At 32.3% G+C, this 19,868-nt stretch overlaps 2 protein-coding genes across 7 annotated transcripts in view; one reads left to right on the forward strand and one right to left on the reverse strand.

Annotated features, from left to right (window-relative positions):
- Window positions 1-5,002, forward strand: part of LOC129912520 (serine/threonine-protein phosphatase beta isoform) — a 51,787-nt gene extending 46,785 nt beyond the window's left edge. For both annotated transcript variants that reach the window (XM_055990803.1, XM_055990804.1), the window contains 4 exons: window positions 817-1,164; window positions 1,220-1,563; window positions 1,623-1,757; window positions 4,724-5,002. In XM_055990803.1, coding sequence (XP_055846778.1) covers window positions 817-1,164; window positions 1,220-1,563; window positions 1,623-1,757; window positions 4,724-4,837 — 941 coding nt within the window. In that variant the 3' untranslated portion in view covers window positions 4,838-5,002. The remainder of the gene's footprint in view (window positions 1-816; window positions 1,165-1,219; window positions 1,564-1,622; window positions 1,758-4,723) is intronic.
- Window positions 5,003-5,765: 763 nt separating this feature from the next.
- LOC129912522 (transcription initiation factor TFIID subunit 8) overlaps window positions 5,766-19,868 on the reverse strand; it is a 488,289-nt gene continuing 474,186 nt past the window's right edge. Inside the window, exons 1-7 of one of the 5 annotated variants that reach the window (XM_055990807.1) lie at window positions 14,537-14,667; window positions 14,300-14,476; window positions 13,950-14,236; window positions 13,735-13,882; window positions 13,543-13,671; window positions 13,261-13,489; window positions 5,766-6,059 (exon numbers count right to left, since the gene is read on the reverse strand). In XM_055990807.1, coding sequence (XP_055846782.1) covers window positions 13,263-13,489; window positions 13,543-13,671; window positions 13,735-13,882; window positions 13,950-14,236; window positions 14,300-14,476; window positions 14,537-14,585 — 1,017 coding nt within the window. In that variant the 5' untranslated portion in view covers window positions 14,586-14,667 and the 3' untranslated portion in view covers window positions 5,766-6,059; window positions 13,261-13,262. The other 4 variants (XM_055990808.1, XM_055990806.1, XM_055990810.1 and 1 more) reach the window with 4 other exon arrangements.

Genomic DNA, 19,868 nt, shown 5'->3' on the forward strand with positions numbered 1-19,868 from the left:
TTGGAAATTGTTGTTGCTTTTGATTTTGACAAATTAAACGTCATAAACTTATGATGCAGAAAAGAACGAAAATGAAAACACTGATTATATAACCTTGTCTCCTTATACCATGAATGTCACCTAACTTTTTATGACATCTGACCAATCAGAGCCTTTAAAAAATCAGAAGGGGCGACTTTCCATTAAGGGCGCACACCTAGAGTTCTGATTTTATTTTTTACAGTGAGCTTAGGGTCTCAATAGAATACCTTTAAAATATTAAGGTTAGGAAACACCCCTAAGTATGATTAAAAAATAAATATGTAAATTTTTCATACAAAATGTATGCAAATGACGACCACGAAGAATTTGAAGTTTGAGGCGTATAAAAGTGTGATGGGTATGGGGGGGCATGATGCCCCCCTACAACCCCCCTGCTTGGGCTCACTATAGGATTTGAGGTGGGGACAAGTTTGGGTATGTAAAAAGAACTTAAACAAATTTTTTTTTCTTCGCGGTCGTCATTTGCCTCCATTTGGTATGAAAAAATGAACTTTAAAAAATTAATTAAAAACATAAATACACGTTTCCTAACATTAAAATTGTTATATTTATTACTTTTAGTCATTAATATTTCAAATTAAATTATTCGCGTATCAAAATTCGTGCGCCCCTAAAGGAAAGTTGAGCCAATCAGAACTTAAGTCCCGGTGGTCTGCGTTGAACGCGAAGCATTATATGTATGAAAAACCTCTCAACACAAATCACTCATTGCTTTTATAATCTTCCTTTTAATGAAAAAAATATGCAAAATATTTTTTCTTCATTCTCATTTAGTGCGAGGATGTCGTCAAGGTAAAGCTGTACAGATGTCTGAAGCTGAAGTTCGTGGCCTTTGTCTAAAATCAAGGGAAATATTCTTGCAACAACCAATTTTACTTGACCTCGAAGCTCCACTTATCATTTGTGGTGATATTCATGGACAGTATACAGACTTGCTCCGTCTGTTCGAATACGGTGGTTTTCCGCCAGCAGCTAACTATTTATTTTTGGGCGACTACGTAGATCGAGGCAAACAGTCACTCGAAACGATTTGTCTACTTTTGGCTTATAAAATCAAATATCCTGAAAACTTCTTTCTTCTGCGTGGCAATCACGAGTGTGCTAGTATTAATCGAATATATGGTATGACCCACAACTCATTTACCACAGGTTTCATCCAAAAAGGATTTTCTTTCAGGATTTTATGACGAATGTAAACGCAGATACAATGTTAAGCTTTGGAAAACCTTTACAGACTGTTTTAATTGTCTACCGATAGCAGCAATTATCGATGAAAAAATATTTTGTTGCCATGGTGGACTAAGTCCCGACCTCCAGAGTATGGAACAGATACGAAGATTAATGCGACCAACAGATGTACCAGACACAGGTCTATTGTGTGACTTACTTTGGAGTGATCCAGACAAAGATGTCGAGGGCTGGGGTGAGAATGACCGAGGTGTTAGTTTTACATTTGGAGCGACAGTAGTGTCTAAATTTCTCAGAAAACATGACCTTGATTTAATATGCCGAGCGCATCAGGTAAATTGTTCAAATTAATTATTATTGTAAGTGTGTTTTAACTTTTTTTTTTTAACCAGGTTGTTGAAGATGGATACGAGTTCTTTGCTAGACGCCAATTAGTTACTTTGTTCTCTGCGCCAAACTATTGTGGAGAATTCGACAATGCTGGTGGAATGATGACAGTGGATGATTCCCTAATGTGTTCATTCCAAGTAAGTAATTTCTATATTTGAAAATTGATTTCTACTACAATAATTTACGATCATTGGAAACAACAAATACCCTTCACGTGCACATGCACAGTATAGACTTTCTGCCCGCGGATATTTTGAAGAAAAGTGTGTTGTTATCTTTGCTAGATAGATTTTGAATTTTTCTTTCAGTAAGAATTTTTTTTTAAATTTTCTTTAAAATGTCGATTTTTTTTAAATGTTTTGATACATTGCACTTAAACATCTGAAGTGACGCAGAAAAGTTCTAGTGTTTTTGCTTATTTTTCAGCTTTCAGGTGCTGGTTCTTTTGTTGAGTTTGGGCATTTATTACTCAAGATGTAACCCGAATAATAAATATGCTTGGAAAAACAACGACAAAAAAAACTTTGAAAAATCATATCTCGAAAACGTATTGTAATGTTTTTTCCGAGTCTCTGATATAGGGATGGAAAAAACTGGTCGGTTTAAACCGGTTTCGGTTTTTTTGCTTCGGTCAACCGGTTTTTTTCGTTTTTTTTGTCCTCGCGGTTTAAACCGATTTAAAAAAAAAAAAAAAAACCGAAAAAAACGTCCAACAAAAAAAAGATCCGACGAGACAAAGTGACTGAAAATCCTCAAAACATTCATTCCCTATCTCAACTTGTCGTATCATTATAAATTTTCATTCATATTCAGCTTAAAAAATTCCTCAAACTCCTATTAAGAGTGAGTTAAGAACTCTTATAAGAAAATCAAACTAAAAAAAGCTTTGCTCAGGGATTTTCTTCAAAAAGTTTTTTTTTTTTTGGTTGACAAATTAGGTTAATTTTTTTTTTACTCTCAAATCAAGCAAAAAAAAAACGAACACCGGTTTACTGGCCCGGTTTAAATAGGCCGGTTTAACCGAAAGGAAAAAACCGAAAACCGGTTTTTGTACTAAAAACCGCTATCCTTACTCTGATGTCAAAGTACATTAGAAACAAATTTAGGTTTTGAGTGTACATTTTCGCTGTAAACCAGTTTAATCGTTTTGCAAAATAGGGCCCCTGTGTAACACTTAAAGTATACTCGAGCGGAGACTTATAACGGGCTTGTCACACTGATTACGAAACTGTTTGTAAAAATTCTATTACACCACCAAAATTAAAAATAGCGATCATTTGTTCCTTTATCCATTCTTTTTTGCTTCTTCAAATTTGAAAAAATTAAAAAAAAAGACCTATCCAACAATATATAAAACATGTACAGCCCTATTTTACTATCCATCGGGGGGAATAATTTCTAAATATTCACCAATTACTATTCTGCTATTCATCGGGGTGAATCCGAACTCACGTCGGTAATATCGGTAATGTTGTCCGGTATTCCACTATTCACGTGAATGAACTTGCTCCATACATTTGTTTCATTTTAGTTGTTAAAATAAATTCACCAATGTTTTAATTAAGCAAAATTTTATTTCTTATAATTTTAACGTCTTTATTAGTATGTTATGGGTTGTTTTTATTTTTTTTTATGCCAAAAAGCAGCCAAAAAAATTTATTTTTCTTTCAATTTACTTCTACGCCATTTTTTTTTTTTTTTAATTTGTCGTTCACGTGGATGTCAAATAGAAGTATGATAATGCAGTTCACCCGATGGATAGCAGAATGACAAGGTAATGCGAAAGTGAACCGAATGTGTGAATCGGATCTGAGATTCACGGGAACAGCAGAATAGGGCTGGTAGTTTTGGTTAGAAACATAGAATCAAGAACTTAAAATTAAAAAAAAAAAATTCCTGTTCTCTTTAGTTTATAAGAAGTAGCAAATATACAAACAAAAATATTTAATATTAAAAAATTTTATAACACAAATTATATTGTCAATGTATGATTTTGTGAATAAGCAAAAAATGTTTTGCAATATTTGAGTTGGTTTCAACCACTAAATCAGCTGGTCAGAAAATAGAAACACTTACATTAATTAACAAAAAACAGATATTTAAATAACCAAACCCTTTTTGTTTTTTAGGAAGTTCCTTTTAATAAAATGTAAGACTAATTAGGATTTGACATAGAATCTACTAACTTTTTGCACTTTTCTTGGCAAAAATTTACCTCATCTAATTCTAATTTTTTTCTATTGATTAACCCTAATTTAATGAAAAGAACACTAGGTTATATTGGTTCTGCTCCGTTGAAACAAGAACTGTTTTATATTTATCGCTTTCACTGAGCTTTAGGTCGTTATTCGGGTTGAATCGCATTTGAGAAGCTAATTTTGATGGTCCATTGCAGCCAAACCAATATATCCACTTAAGACTCCTTAGAACAACCAACGGTTTTCTGTTTAGTGTTTATTGATCGAATTTTCTCATTGATATTTTCCATATTAGAAGAAAAAAGTACTTAAAATTATAAAATGAACTTTCAAAATTAATCTGGAAGCAATAATTCCACCAATAAATTTACTAATATAAACAAATAGCTAAGTTTTTTTTGAGGCTTTAATAACAAAGTGTCCCTGTTTTTTGGCCTCCTTAAACGCACTTAGTGTAAAATATTGCAAATATTTGTTGTTTGCCAATAAGTCATGCATTGAATATGTTGACAATACATTTATCATTAAATATAAAAATACACAAAATGTTTAGCATTTTCAAACAGTGTAAAAAATATTTTGCTGCAAGTGGAAATAAAGAGTGACGTTCTTATTGTTTTGGAAATAGGTATTCTAGTTTGAAAAATATTTTTTTTTTTTGGCAAAATTTAATTTACAATGTTAGGGTGTTTTTCTAATACTCAGTAGCTATTTATTTTTTATTTCATTCCCGAAACGAAAACAAATTACATAAGTAAGTATTTGTTTTGTTTTTATTTTTCTTATAAAATAAAAATATGAGAACCGTAGGTACTACCTACTGAATTGTAGAAAAAAATCTCTTTATAAAAATTTCAAAAATTCATATATAAAAGAATTTCAATTTATTATTTTTTTTATTCTAGATTTTGAAGCCATCTGAAAAGAAAGCAAAATATCTTTACACTGGAACAAATTCTTCGCGACCAACAACGCCACAGCGGAACACGCAATTAATCACATCGAATAAAAAGAAATAATATATCCATCCACTTCCAACATCATAATTAATGTTTAAATATAAAAATAGTAAAATAAATAAATATTTAAAATAAAAATTACAGAGATAAACAGATTCTGAAAATATTTGAAAAAAAAGTTTAAAATATATTAAAAAGCAGCAATACTACGTTATAAAACATAAATTCATATTTTTTACTATACTTGTACATAGACCAATTCATATTTTTGGGATCTCAGAAGCCTCCAGATTATGGGAAATATAAATTTGTTTTGATTTCTCAGAAATATAAAGTGGTCAATTATGTATGTACATATATACTGATTATATTGTCTAAAGTATCTTTTTTTTCCAAAACAATAAATATAGAAAAAAAACATGATTAATAGAAACTCCTAAGAAATACAAAACAAAATCTAAATTTGAACTGACAATGAGTGTCTAAATAGCAATGTAGTGATCTAAAGCTTCATTTAACTGACGAAGTGAACGTAAAAGCTTATATAATAAAATAAATATAATTATATAATAAAATGGAGAAACTTGTTGAAAGCGGCCAAAACCGGATGAGAGTTGAAGTGCCGCCTATGATGTTTCTGAGAGAAGATAAACCAATGAATTTGACTATCAGCCTTTTTTAAATACATAAGTGAAAAAATTATTTATGAACATTTTGTGTAGTTATTAATTGTATTGTTTTATTAATTTAATAAAGTAAAAACTAATTATAAGAAGAGTTTACTCTTCTTGAAAAAATAAATATTAAAAAAAAAGATAATAGAGAGAATATCTAAAAGATGCATCTATTTATTTCGTTGAAATTGTATAACTTTATAAAATTAAATCTAAATACTTATACATAGTTCTCTTATATTATTTAATACATATATAATTATATGATTCGATTCAATTTCAATTTTTATCTGTGTTTTGTTTAGTTTGTTGTTCTTCTGTTTTATTTTTTAATAAAAAAGGCAATTAAGCATTTAAAAAAAAACGCTTTACGTATATTAATCAATACTTTTCGTTGTGTGCTTAGTTAAAAATTAGTTCAGGACCTGGACTATACTCTGACTTTTCTTTCCTTGCAGTTTTCAGCTTATCAAGATTTTTTGGAGTTGGAGTTGGAGTTCGGACACGAACGCTCCTCTTGAAATTAACTTCTTTTTTGAGGTTACTTCGAAAACATTAAGTGATGGCAAATTTTACTTTAGCCCAGTTGGGATGCACAAAAAATTAAGCTGAAATGGAAAAAAATTAGATCGTGAAATTTTTTTTTCATAGGACGGTAGAGGGGATCACTGAGAGTTAAAAACCAGTTTTTCGGGAAAATCGACCTTGAGCCAAAGCCGCCATCTTGGATTAAAGGCAAAACACGTTTTAGTCAATAACTCGGCCATTTTTGATTTTTGACAAAAATTATATGGGTTTGTTTTCTATAACTTTTATCTTCATAAATTTTTCTATATTTTTCAGATTCAATTTCAGCGACCCGAAGAACATATCTAATAACTTTAAATGACCTAAATTGTATACAGGGTGTCCCGGGATGAGATAAGAAGACTTTGAGTAACTCTCTATCTGCAAAGTTAATACCCTTTAGCGATGATTTAAGAAAACCCTTACTTTGGTATGCCTTTACTCATGTTAATGTTAATAACTCCTTTAATACTAATGATAAAAACTTCATTAATGTTTAATTAATTAATATTTAGAGGAAATCCTATTCCTTGTACATGATTTTAAACTTAAACTACAAAAATAAATTTTTAATTCGTACCCACTTTTGAATAAAGCAAAAAAACACATTTTTAGAGATTTTACCTTATGCAGCTTTTCCTAAATATCATAAAATCCATGAGTTTTCTGGCAAACTTGTGAACAACATTTTCGTTCATTATTGTTTTTTTATTCATAAGAATAAATTTATAAAACACTATGTTTATAACACATTTATCGAAGAAAATCGGCCCCAAATTCAAAAATTATCATGGGTAAGAAAAAAATAATTCCATTTAAAAATTAATATCTGAGCAACTAAAAAAGATTTTAACATTTTTTTAAATCATGTACAAAGAATAGCATTTCTTCTAAAAATGAAATTTTTATCATAAGTATTAAATGAGTTATTAACATTAACATGAGTAAAGGCGTACCTACCAAAGTAAGGGTTTTCTTAAATCATCGCTAAAGGGTATCAACTTTGCAGATAGAGAGTTACTATTGAACAATTTTTTTCTTAGAATATACCCAAGAATTATCCCTCAGTCTTCTTATCTCATCCCAGGACACCCTGTATATTGTACATAGTGTGGTTCACGTTATAAGGCAAAAAAATAAACCATATAATTCATTACTTCAACATTTACGCTGAAAGTTTTAGCTCTCAAAAGTAAAAGGAAGAGGGCGCTCATCAGCTTCGAAATATTAGACTTTGTTACCCTTAATATCTGATTATATCGTAATAGGACTTGGCTTAGTGCTAGAATTTGGCTTTAATATGATAAGCACCCATGGTTCCGACAACCAAGTTAATGATTTTCGTGTTTCTTTGGTTTTGAGTCATTTATATTTCATTGATTAATTCTGTTTTGTTTTAACTCTAAGCAAAAAATACTTACAGACGAATTTAAATGAACAAAAAAATCTGTGAAAACATCACCTAAATAGTGTTTTCAATGAAAGAAAAAACAAGTAATTTACTAGGCATGAGCACCTGCTAGAACAGCATCTATGAGGAAAGAATTTGAGCCTGTTAAGCGCCCACTTACACTTCACCTAAAAAGCTGAAACACATATGCAACCAATTTTAGAGTGGGGAACAACGGAAATGTAAAAACCAAAAAATTGGACCACCCTAATGTACATACTAGGGATGTTGCGGATGTGGTTAATTAAGCTCACGCTACTAAATAATTGTTCCCTAGGAAAACTGCCTTGTCGAGTGGGTAGAAATTATCGTTAAAGGCTCTACTGGCATTGGCCCTTGAGACAATTTGCGAAATTATCTAATTTGGGCTCTAGTGAAAAAGGGCTATTATTATTACATATATCCGCAACATCCCGAATACATACATATGTTTATACATACATTAGGGTGTTCGTTATTTAATTTTTTTTCGGGAATCAAGTTCCTAAGTGTAAAAATTATTTCGAAATAATAAAAAAAAATCCCCCATTTTTTGTAGATTTTTAATTTGATGCTACATAGCCCCACGAGTGTTACTTTTCATTTTAAATAGGTATTTGTTGGCGTAATAGGCCATTTTTTTTATATATAGCCTTAAAGTAAACATGTTTGATGAGGTTCTTGTCTATATTAAACACCGTTTTCAAAAAGGTATAAACCATTTTTCTAGGACCAGGAGTTTAGTCAGGACATGCATATAAAATAGCATGAAAAATAAAATAAAACAAAAAAAAACATGAATATTCTAGAAAAATGGTTTATTTTTTTTTTAACGGTGTTTAATGTAGACAAGGACATCATCAACCATTTTTTTAAGGCTATATATAAAAAAAATGGCCGCATAAGAGGCTTGTGTCGTTCGCGAACGAATTACATTTTGGTGAACGAGTGAACTTATGTCGTTTTCTTTCACTCCAATGAGAGTACCCTTTTAGTACTTATTTTTGCACTTTTGAAGGTTTTGTGTTCTTTGACGCCACAAAAGTGTAAAAAAAAATTACTCCGGAGTAATTTTAGTACTACGGAGTACCCCGGATTTACTCCACATTTTTAGTCAGATTTACACCGATTTGCACACACACTACTTATGAATTTGAAGTTTGACATTTTAAAATTTTGTTTGAAAATTGAAAAATGCGAAAAGTTTTTCTTTCAAACTCTTTTCTTATTAACAAAAACAACCTATATGAATATATTTTCTATTGTATTATATTCCATCAGATATATTTCTTCCATTTTTTTCGTTAATTCTTCACTTTTCCAAAATGAAATTGAAAACCGAATAAAAAAATTTTTCAGCCAGTGTTCTTCATCAATAAAAAAAAAAATCCTGTGCCAGATGAAAAAAAATCCCATTTTTGTCTGCGATGATGGGATATTTTTATTTTACAATTATCAAACTAAAGGCTTAACTACATTCACTTTTTGATTTCAAAAAGTGAAAAAGTGAAAAATACACACATACTACTAGCGACATCTTCATACGAAAATGAGTATCAAAATTGTGTTTCAAACTTTAAGATTATCTGTCATTTGTGAAAAAAAAAAATTGTGCAGTTATTTGTTTTTGTCTTGTGAGTTGTGAGTACTAAAAATTTTTGTTTCATTTCTTAAGATTTCATTATTTTTATTTTATAATTTCTTTTAAATATGTGGGCATAAATAAACTTCATCATTCAACTGTGTGCATTCATTTCCGTTGTTCATCTAGCTCATCGCCGCCCACTGGGAAAGAAAACAACAACCAAACCAAAGAGTCCCCGCTTTCACGACATGGTGTTTTCCAACTTTAATAGGATTTTGTTATTGCGCTCTTCGTGCAAACATACATAAATATTGGAAATAAATACCATTTGCTGGGTGATGGTGTGGTCCAGTATGATAGGCTTTAAGGATAGATTCTATTATTGGAGTAGGAGATTGTGATTGGTGGTGATGTTGCGGTGCCCGAGAATTTTCTTTTTGGAGGTTACCATCGAGCTTTATACCGTCTCCTCAGAAAAGCAACGAAACAAAAAAGAAACTAAAGTGAAATGAGCAATTATTATGTACATATCATCCTTTTTTGGCCAAAGAAAAACTTTAAATTAAAAACATGAGTTTTGGCTTTCATTTATTGTACTATACCGATTGTATCAAGTTATGTTGCAAGGCAATTTGTTTGGAATTTATAAATTTTTGCTGAATATTTTTTTTGTTTACAAAAAAACATCTGTCAAAAAAGGCATGTTCATCGAAAATTATCCTTTGCAACGCCATCTAGCAATCATGTTCTTAAGTTGTTGGTTTGCATGTGTTGGTGTTTTCAAAAAGTGAAAAAGTAAAAGTTAAAAATGTTTTAACTTTTACTTTTGTTTTTCTGAGATGAAAGATAGAATTTTGCCGTGTGTTGGTGAAAGACAAAACATTTTTTCACTTTTGTACTTTTTGAAGTTGAATGTAGTTAAGCCTTAAGAGGGTATGTCAATTAGGCTGAAAAAAACCGATCAGAAGTATAATGGAAAATATACCAAAAGTAAAACTAAGTCCGCTTCTACACGAAGACGCAAAGAGCGAGAAGCACATAAGAGCAAGGGAGAAATAAAGTTCGAAAAAAAGGGAAGGCAGATTCTCTACCGTGAGTCTCCGGTAAAAAATATTGTGACTCTTTTTGACGTTTCTCTTTGATCTTTTTCTATTTTTTGCTGTTCTGCTTTATTTTATTTCGTCGGTCGCGGAGTCTGCTTCGTAGGTTGTATATTATTTGCGTGTGTATAGTAACGTTTTTGATTTATTCAAAAATTTTCGTTGCACATATCCCCACTGGAGTTGTTTTTTTTTTTTTTTGTATATTTTGGTGTTTTTTTTTGGAATTGAAATACATAGTCTGCTTCTACACGAAGCAGATGCACATAAGAGCAAAGGAGAAATCGATCTTTCTCTCTCCCTTGTTCTTATGTGCATCTTGTGCGTCTACGTCTTCCTGTAGAAGTAAAAAAATAAAACCAAAGAAAATAGATGTCAAATTTGCGTCTTCAAAAAAATACTACGTGTAGAAGCGCGCTACGCACCGAAACGAAAATTAAAAGGAAATTAAAAGATAATTTCTGCGCCTTGCGTCTTCGTGTAAAAGCAGACTTATCATAGAACGCTTATTATGCTTCATATGTTATAAATATTAATTTTTTTATTCAATTCATAAAATGTTTTCCCTAGGCCTGTTATTACTATTTCTCTCAAGGAAATTATCCATTTTTGCCTTGTCACACACACAATTACAAAACAAAAAATTACTCTCATTATGTTCTTTCACTCCAGAAAAAGGAGTAAAAATTTAGAGTACTCCTTAATAGAGTGAAAGAAAACGACATTAGTTCACATAAATAGTTCAATTAAGTTCACGTTTAGCGAAGAATAATTTTTTTTTTTTCGATAAACTAAAACTAAACAAATGGAGAATTGAATAAATGAGGAGTATTCAAATCGAGTAATTGATTCTATTAAGTATTTATTTAAACTCTGTTATCCGTAATAAACTCTACTATCCGTAATATGAGAACAACACCTAGCAAATTCCTTCACTTCAAATCAGTCTTTCGCAAAAAGAAGTAACGGGATATGTAGGCATGTGTAGTAGTTTTGTTTTCGTTTTTTTAATAAGTTTTTTATTTATATTCTTTAGTTGTATAGCTTTCTTAAAATTCTATTATTCGGGATTTTCGAGTATCCATAATGGGCTCGGTTCTGACCATCCCGGTTAATAGAGTTCAGTAGCGTGATTTGAACTCAATTGATCGATCACACAAATGAACTAAAGTGTCCAACTCTACCTCATAAGTCAACAAACTTTAACCCTCGTGGGGCGCCATCTAGTGTCAAAATTAGGGGATTTTTTTTATTATTTTGAAATAGTTTTTCCACTTAGGAACTTAGTTTTTAAATAACGAACACCCTAATATAAATATATACTTAAAACTGGTTTTAGGATTTGTTCCTCTAAGAAAGTAAAACATTTTGGAATAACTTTGAGAAAAATCCACCATATGCCACGTCTACTTTTCTTATATATAAGTTGTATGGTAACACCTGTAAATATTTCGATGAAATTCAGGATTTGTTACTCTAGGCGAGTAAAATATTTTGGAAGAACTTTCAGAAAAATCCGCCCACTTTCCTCATCATATATATGGTATAAGTTTTATTGGTAAATTCTGTAAATATTTTGATGAGATTGTTGTGGTCTGTTCCACAACGGAAACGCATTTTACGACACCAATAAATTTTTAAGGGTTTTTCCTTATGACTAATACTCAAATCGGCTGAAACGATTTTGTTAAAAAAAATTCAAATGTAAGTTTTAAGACAAGGTCTATCTTTAAATGAACCTTTTTTTTGAAAATCATTAACGGTACCTCTCCCATAGAACCATTTTTTTTAAATCCGAAACTATCTGAAACTACTGACTCGATTTCAACGATTTCTTAAGCATTTCAAAAAATTAATCTGGATTTAAAAAAAAAAAAAAAATTGAAAATTTTTTTTTGAAAAATCAAATTTTCGAAAACCATACATTGATTTTTTTTAAATTTTGGTTTTAGGTGTAGATTGGTAATTTCTTCAAAATGACATCCAAATTTTATTTAAATTTTTTTTCATAAAATGATCTATAAAAAATATTTTTTTTTTTAAACGGCTTTAACGATTTAAAAAAATTTTTTTCTCAAAATGCTTCTTCATAAAAGAAATAGGTTAGGTAAGGTAGAAATGGAGGTCAGGAAAACAACTGACACACTTAGATCACTTATTGGTCCGTTGTGATACCATGATTTTGCAAGGAAATTCCTCACTAATTAAACCAGTTGGAGCTTTTAATGAAGCGGTGAAGGTTGACGATGTCAGTATTAGTTCACTTCTATCTTTAAAGAAGTATTTTTCCAATATTTGTTAAGTCTACTGGAAAGGGCAGGACATGAGCAGAGTTGGATTGAGCAGTTGCATTGTTTCTTCTTCTTCCTCATCAAGGCAACTTCTACAGAAGTCGTTAGAGACTACGCCAAGTCTTATGGCGTGTGAGACAGTGTCCTGTTAGAACACATATTACAGAGCTGATATGCAATCTGCTTAGAGACAATACATTTTTTTAACGTTTTGGATCTAACGTAGGGCAGATCTGCTTGGTCGTTTTATGTTTGACCATCTTATGTTTGTTGCCTTTATAGCTTCTTCCTTCAGCATGAGTTTGCACGTTGCGATTGGTATACCAATATTTGCTTTGTTGGGTAAAATTTGTATTAGAGTTCGATTTCTGGCGGGTGACCCGGCACCCAAAAGAGGTGAATGTTACGAGTAAACTGTTCTGACATCTATATGAGAGATAATCGACAGTCGCGGGCAGTTACGGAGTTTGTGGAAACAGAAGCTAACGATTTGAGGCCGGCTTGGCTGTCAGAGAAGATGCGGATATCCGATGTAGATATCACGTTTTCTTTAAGCCAAGTCAATACCTCTTTAATCGCCATTATTTCCGCTTGGAACACGCTGCAGTGATTAGGGAGACGGAAGGAGAGACTAAGATTAAGTCTTTCTGAGTAAACCGCCACATATTATTTTGTCCTTCAAATGAAACAAAAATCTTGTTCTAATTTTCATTTTTATAAAAGTTGCAGAAAATCTGTCGAACCTGGCCCACCCTACCTTAAAACTTGCTGGTTTTTGCGTTCTTAATTTATTACGTTTATTAAAAAATATAATAAATATTAAATACACGCATTTACTCTTATTGAAGCAGTGTAGAATTCGGTCCAGGAAGAATTTGTTCAACTTTTGGTTTTTTTGGCAGAGTGGCAGCTCTCAAATAGGGATTGTCAATATTAGGATTGTTAAGAATAGCGTTATTTGTAGTTGAATTTGGTTTGATTTCTGTTTCAACTTTTGGATCTTTCTCTTGTTTTTCAGATTTATTATCGTCGCCATCGTCCTCATTACCACTTTCTGTCTCATTGTCTGTGGAGTATTTAATCGTTATAAATAATAATTCAAACTTTTTTTTATTTTACCTTTACTCGGAGCATCTTCTGTCCTGTTTGCTACCAAATAATGGTACTCTAATTCTTCGAAGTCAAATACCTGGTCGGTGGGATTTAGAGCTCCAAGATACGGTGGAAATGATGGTTTGCATGCGATTACTGCAAATTTTTAGAATACGATTAATTAAATACAGCATATTAATGATGTTATAAAAAACTAACAAGGAAACATATTATCGTCAGTGTCGAAAAGGCTGTGGGTTTCAGAAGTTTTAGAAAGAAATTTAGTCAATGCCTTTTCAATGTCCCTCTTTTGAGTCGCTGCCTTTTCACGAATAGCTTCATACTCCGTTACTGGTTGTTTGTGAGTCTGCAAAATTTACTAAAATGTAGAAGAAACATTCCAAAAAGTAGATATTAAACAACTATATAGTTACCGGAGTTCGAATGTATGCGTGTGGATCTGGCAGAACCGGAAAATAGCTTGGTATATGAGGAGGATGTGAATTTTTTGTGCCGGCTTGCAAAAGATTCAATTGCTTTTGCTGGGACGCTAGGGGTGGCAGTGGTATAACTTGGCGATTTTCTCGTTTAGCAAATGCTTCAAGGCCTTGTAAGGAAATTCCCATGTTCACTAGGGCTACCACTACATCTCCAAGAACAGGAATTGTTCTGCCTGATAGTTCACAATAACTTCGAGCTGACGTTCCCACTTCTGTGATCACTGAAATCGGAAAAGAATTCATATGGTTTGTTTGGAAAAACCTGTATATCTATCAAAACGTACAACTTTGGATCATTTCAGTCAATGTTTCTAGGCATTCTTTATCGACGCTGTCGAAACCTTTTTCCAAAAGTATTCCAGACACAGCCATATTCAAAATTTTTCTACGAGGGTTTCCATTTGGAGGAGTCACCTCGGGCTTTTCCATGTTATTAAACAAAACAATTTTTACGACGAAATCTTGAAATAAAAACAATTTTATTATTATTGACATTCGTTGAATGAATGAATAAGAAGTACAGGAAAAGTGAAGCCGCTTTTTAATAGTGTGAGTTTTACAGATGCACATGTATTGGTAAAGGGTCGGAGTGCAGATATATTGTTCACTCAAGGGGCGCCATCAGAAATGTAACTGGTCTCGTGAGAGACTTCCGTATAAGTGCTATTTTTCATCATAATTATATACGAATTTTAAACTGTTTTATTCCTCAACTAAAAACAGACTGAAAATTGTTTTAAAATTATCAAGATTAGCTGAAACATTGGCGGTCAATGATTCCATCGCCTTGTCATCACCAATAAGAGTGAGTTCGCCCCTAGAAAACTAGCTCGAAATTTGACAGATTATATATTTTTTTTTTTTTTAATTCTTTTGTGGCTTCACTTACCAACTCTATTCGGAATTTCGCTCATCTGTCAGTACCAAAAGAACAAAAGAAAATAGAAAAAAATATCTCCTAAACTGGGTGAAGATCAAAACAAACCAAATTTTTCAAGGACGCGCGCAATTTTAAAGAACTGTGGTCCGTTCTTTTATTGAACAATGTTAACTATTGTTGTTATGTCAAAAAAATCGTTGTATTTGTTTTTGTTAGATTTTGTTACAAAATGTCAACTTTGATTTAGGAACGACTAAATGTTACATTTTGTTGATCTGTCAAAAGAAAAATTTTTGAGATTAATTTTATGAATGAATAAACAAGAAAAAATTAATTTCGTACTGAAATAATTCTTTTTAATTGAATTCTAAGCAAATTGAAACAAAAATATGCATTCAATAATTTCAAATACGGAAACAAACAAGAAATTCTCTTCTCACATCATCCCCTCTCTTCACCATTTAGTTGTGTTTGACAGATTAACATTGAAACTCAAGTCCAGGAGCTGAGTTGAAAAAAGTAACAAAATGTAACTATTTGACACTTCAACACTGGATTTAGGAACGATGTTGTGACGTCACGATGTTACACTTTGTAACTTTTTTCTCATTTAGGAACGATGAAAGTTAACTATTGTTAACAATAGTTAACATTGTCGAATAAAAGAACGCATCACTGTTGTTTGTAAAAAAAAAACTCATACAAATCGATTTCAAGTGTTTTTTTGGTAGTAACGTTCTACTATAACTTAATTTAGTGTCTAAAAATCGAAAAAATTACGGAATTTAAAATATATTTCTATGCTGTATTTTTTGCTTTTTTGTTTTGTTGGTTTGTTTTTGCTGGTTTGTTTTGATTTTCGCCGAGTTTAAAACGTCAAAATGGTAACTGTAAATAGAAAGAGAAGACAAGGACAAATGTTCGAACTTCCCTATAGGTGTGATATACACCCGTTCCTATACTTCAAATTGTTCTTATTCAATGGAATGAATGAATACAAAATTTAAAAAAATGTTAAATATTTTTACAGCTTCCCTTCAAGCATAGAGGAAGGAATACCCATAAACAAAAAATACCAAGACTGGAAACTTTCGTACGTCTTTCCCCCCAAAACCATAAACAAAAAATACCAAGACTGGAAACTTTCGTACGTCTTTCCCCCCAAAACCCTTTTGTGTTCAGTGTTGTCTGTGAATATATGTGAAAGCCACCACGTTGGTAAATGACGTTAACACGCACACGTTTATAGATTCACGACATTCACCACACATCGGACACGAACACAACGATAGGTTCACGACATTCACCACACCTCGCAGCTTGTAGGCAAACGTCAGTTGACCACCGAGTTTCCAGTCTTGGTATTTTTTGTTTATGGGTAAGACGTACGAAAATTTCCAGTCTTGGTATAGTTTGTCGATGGTGGTGGCTTTCACATATATTCACAGACAACACTGAACACAAAAGGGTTTTGGGGGGAAAGACGTACGAAAGTTTCCAGACTTAGTATTTTTTGTTTATGATTAAAACTTTCCTCTTTTCGCCGTCTAAGTTTATACCGCTAGTATAGCTAGATAGAACTGGAATCATTTTTTTTTTTCAATTTTTGTATGGAAAAGTCAAACGACTATAGGGCCCAACCCTTCAAGCAAGAAAACGGAGTCCAGAAAAGACAGTCCGACCTCCGACCGAGAAAAGCGGGGTTGCACTCACACACTTGCAACTTTTTGTGTATGAACACAAAGTCGAACGAGAATCGTGGTGAAAACTGAGAAAAGGAAAAAAAAGTAGACAGACATAGCCAACAAGAGCAAAAGCGTCATTTTGTTATTTTTTTTTTAAGTGTTTAGTCGCGTCGTGTCTCGTGTCTTTGTTAATAAAATATAAGTATAATTATAAACAATTATATCAAACTATTAACAATATGGAAACAAAAAAGGTATGTTGTATATATCGCTCAAAATGTTTGGATTAAAGTGATGTGTTTCTGCTTGTGTTGTAGATGTAATCTCTAATGATGAAGAAAAAGGCAGAAGGTGAAACATGCGATTGGGCATCTAAAAAAACACCAACAACAGCAGCAACAACAAATAAAATAAAATGAAAAAAATGTATTGTATTTTATATTGTGAAAATTTCGTTTGCCAAAATTAAATAAAAAATAAAACAGTTTCAGTGAAAAAAAAAATAAATCTTGTTCTTTTTTTGGTCGCAAATGCGATACTTCATCCCTTTTTTATTCCTCTTTCTGGTAGGTTTTCGCTGCTCCGACTCAGGTCCGCCTTCGGCTCCATTTTCTCGGAATGGATATTTTCACCACACCAATACATATGCAATCTCAGCTCCGCCTCAGGCGGAGCGGATTCGGACCGAGGTCGGACCTGTTTGCTTGAAGGGAAGCGACGGATCGGACGGAGACGGACGGATTCGACGGAAGAAGTAGCCCAACTTTCTACTTTTTCATCCGTCGTATGCTTTGACATTGGTTGTCAACAATAGATCTGTTCAATTTTCTGTTTTAGAGTACACCGGGGAATTTCAGAACTAAATGAACTGCGCTCTTTTCTTCTCCGATTTTATGAGTTGTGAACTTTCAGTATCATTAGTGAATTAATTGTAATAAAAGTAACATTTAATGATATATCTAATAAACTATATCAACTAAATACTCAAATTCTGTTGTAGAGTTCAATTTTACCATGCCAAAGTCATACCTACAACTCATAATTTGTTATAAAAAATTGTTTTTAACTGAAGAGCAAGTACCTACATGAAATCTAGTCGCGCATTTTATTTTATTAAAAAAAAGAACAACAATAATAGTTAAAAATTTCTTGCATCAGAACTTCCTTAGTGCACATTCAGCGATAAAATATCGAACACACCTCGGAATTTGAAGTGAGCTATCAAAAACCCTTCAAGCAAACAGGTCCGACCTCGGTCCGAATCCGCTCCGCCTGAGGAGGAGCTGAGTCCGACTTCGGATCAGAAACTGGTCCGAAGGCGGCTCAAATTAGTATGGAAATTATAATCACCGCGAAGTCGATTGCCTATGTATTGGTGTGGTGAAAATCTCCATTCCGAGAAAACGGAGCCGAAGGCGGACCTGAGCCGGAGCAGCGAAAACCTACCAGAAAGAGGAATAAGAAAGGGATGACATTTCGCATTTGCGACCAAAAAAAGAATAAGATTTATTTTTTTTTCACTGAAACTGTTTTATTTTTTATTTTATTTTGGCAAACGAAATTTTCACAATAAATACAATTATAAAATACAATACATTTTTTTTCATTTTATTTCATTTGATGCTGCTGCTGTTGTTGGTGTTTTTTTAGATACCCAATCGCATGTTTCACCTTCTAGATTTTTCTTCATCATTAGAGATTACATCTACAACACAAGAAGAAACAACATTTTAACCCAAACACTTTGAGCGATATATAAAACATACCTTTTTTGTTTTCCATATTGTTTATAATTTAATAAAATTGTTTATAATTAATAAGCTAACATTATACAAACAACGACACGAGACACGACGCGACCAAACACTTCAACAAAAAATAACAAAATGACGCTTTGGCTCTTGTTGGCCTTGTCTTTCTTTTCTTTTTCTCATTTTTCACCACGATTCTCGTTCGACTTTGTGTTCATACACAAAAAGTTGCAAGTGTGTGAGTGCAAGCCTGATTTTCGCGGTCTGAGGTCGGAGTTTCTTTGTTGAACTCAGTTTTCTTGCTTGAAGGGAAGCAATCCGTCGTACGACGTATTCTATGGGTCACCCCTTTCTGTCCTAAACTTCAACTTCAGGCCCCAGCCCATAGAATCCGTTGCGTCCGTTCCGTCGAAGTTTTTGACTGACAGCTCGATAAAATACACACGTTCTTATGGGAAGCGACCCATAAGCGACGGATCGGACGGAGACGGACGGTTTCGACGGAAGAAGTTGCCCAACTTTCTACTTTTTCATCCGTCGTATACCATATGTGTGGATCAGAATCAAAACCCATTTTATCCACTTTTTTTGATTTCGAGTAAATCGAGAAAAACTTGTATCTCGTAAACGAAACATTTTTTAGTACTTTTTTAAATGCAGGATTGATTCAATTAGGATTCCCTACAGTTTAAGTCCAGAAATCGTGATCTGAGGGTTTTAGTTTTAGAGTTATACCCAAAACAAATATGGATAGAATGGATTTTGAGAATCACCTCTGAATTTCAGACCAAAATATGAAAATATGGCATTAAAAAAACTCAATTAAAAACGAGAAAACTTTATTTCCTTTTTTTTAACTACGCCTAGTTTCTTGAACAAATAAATTCAATCCTAAATACCGAAAATTTTTTTTTCAAAAATCCGTATAAATTTTCGGATATTCCCATCTAATCTCATCCCAAAGATAAAATGGTTTTTGAATTTCAAATTTATTTTAGAAATAATATTTTGAATGGATATAATGGATTTTGATGCGAATAAAATTGTTTGGATATAATGGGTTTTGAAACAAAAACTCAAGTGGATAAAATGGGTTTTGAAATTAACCTCTAACTTTGTGGTCTGATTTCTATGCCAAAAAATTTAATTAGAGACTCAAACTTGGGCGCAACGTATGCATTTGAATAATAGAAACAAAACCTCATACCTAAGTCATTTTTTTTTTAAAGTGGATATAATGGGTTTTGATTCTGATCCACACATATATGGTTTGACATTGGTTGTCAACAATAGATCTGTTCATTTTTCTGTTTGAGAGTGCACACCGGGGAATTTCAGAACTAAATGAACTGCGTTCTTTTCTTCTCCGATTTTATGAGTTGTGAAATTTCAGTATTCATTAGTGAATTAACTGTAATAAAAGTAACATTTAACTCCATATTTTATTTCTGAATTTAATTAGATATGTGAATTCACCATGAATACCCTTAAAATGTTAAAACAAAAATATTTAAACCTTTTGTTTTAAGGAATATAT

Source organism: Episyrphus balteatus, chromosome 2, assembly GCF_945859705.1.
Source record: "Episyrphus balteatus chromosome 2, idEpiBalt1.1, whole genome shotgun sequence".
Taxonomy (NCBI): Eukaryota; Metazoa; Arthropoda; class Insecta; order Diptera; family Syrphidae; genus Episyrphus; species Episyrphus balteatus.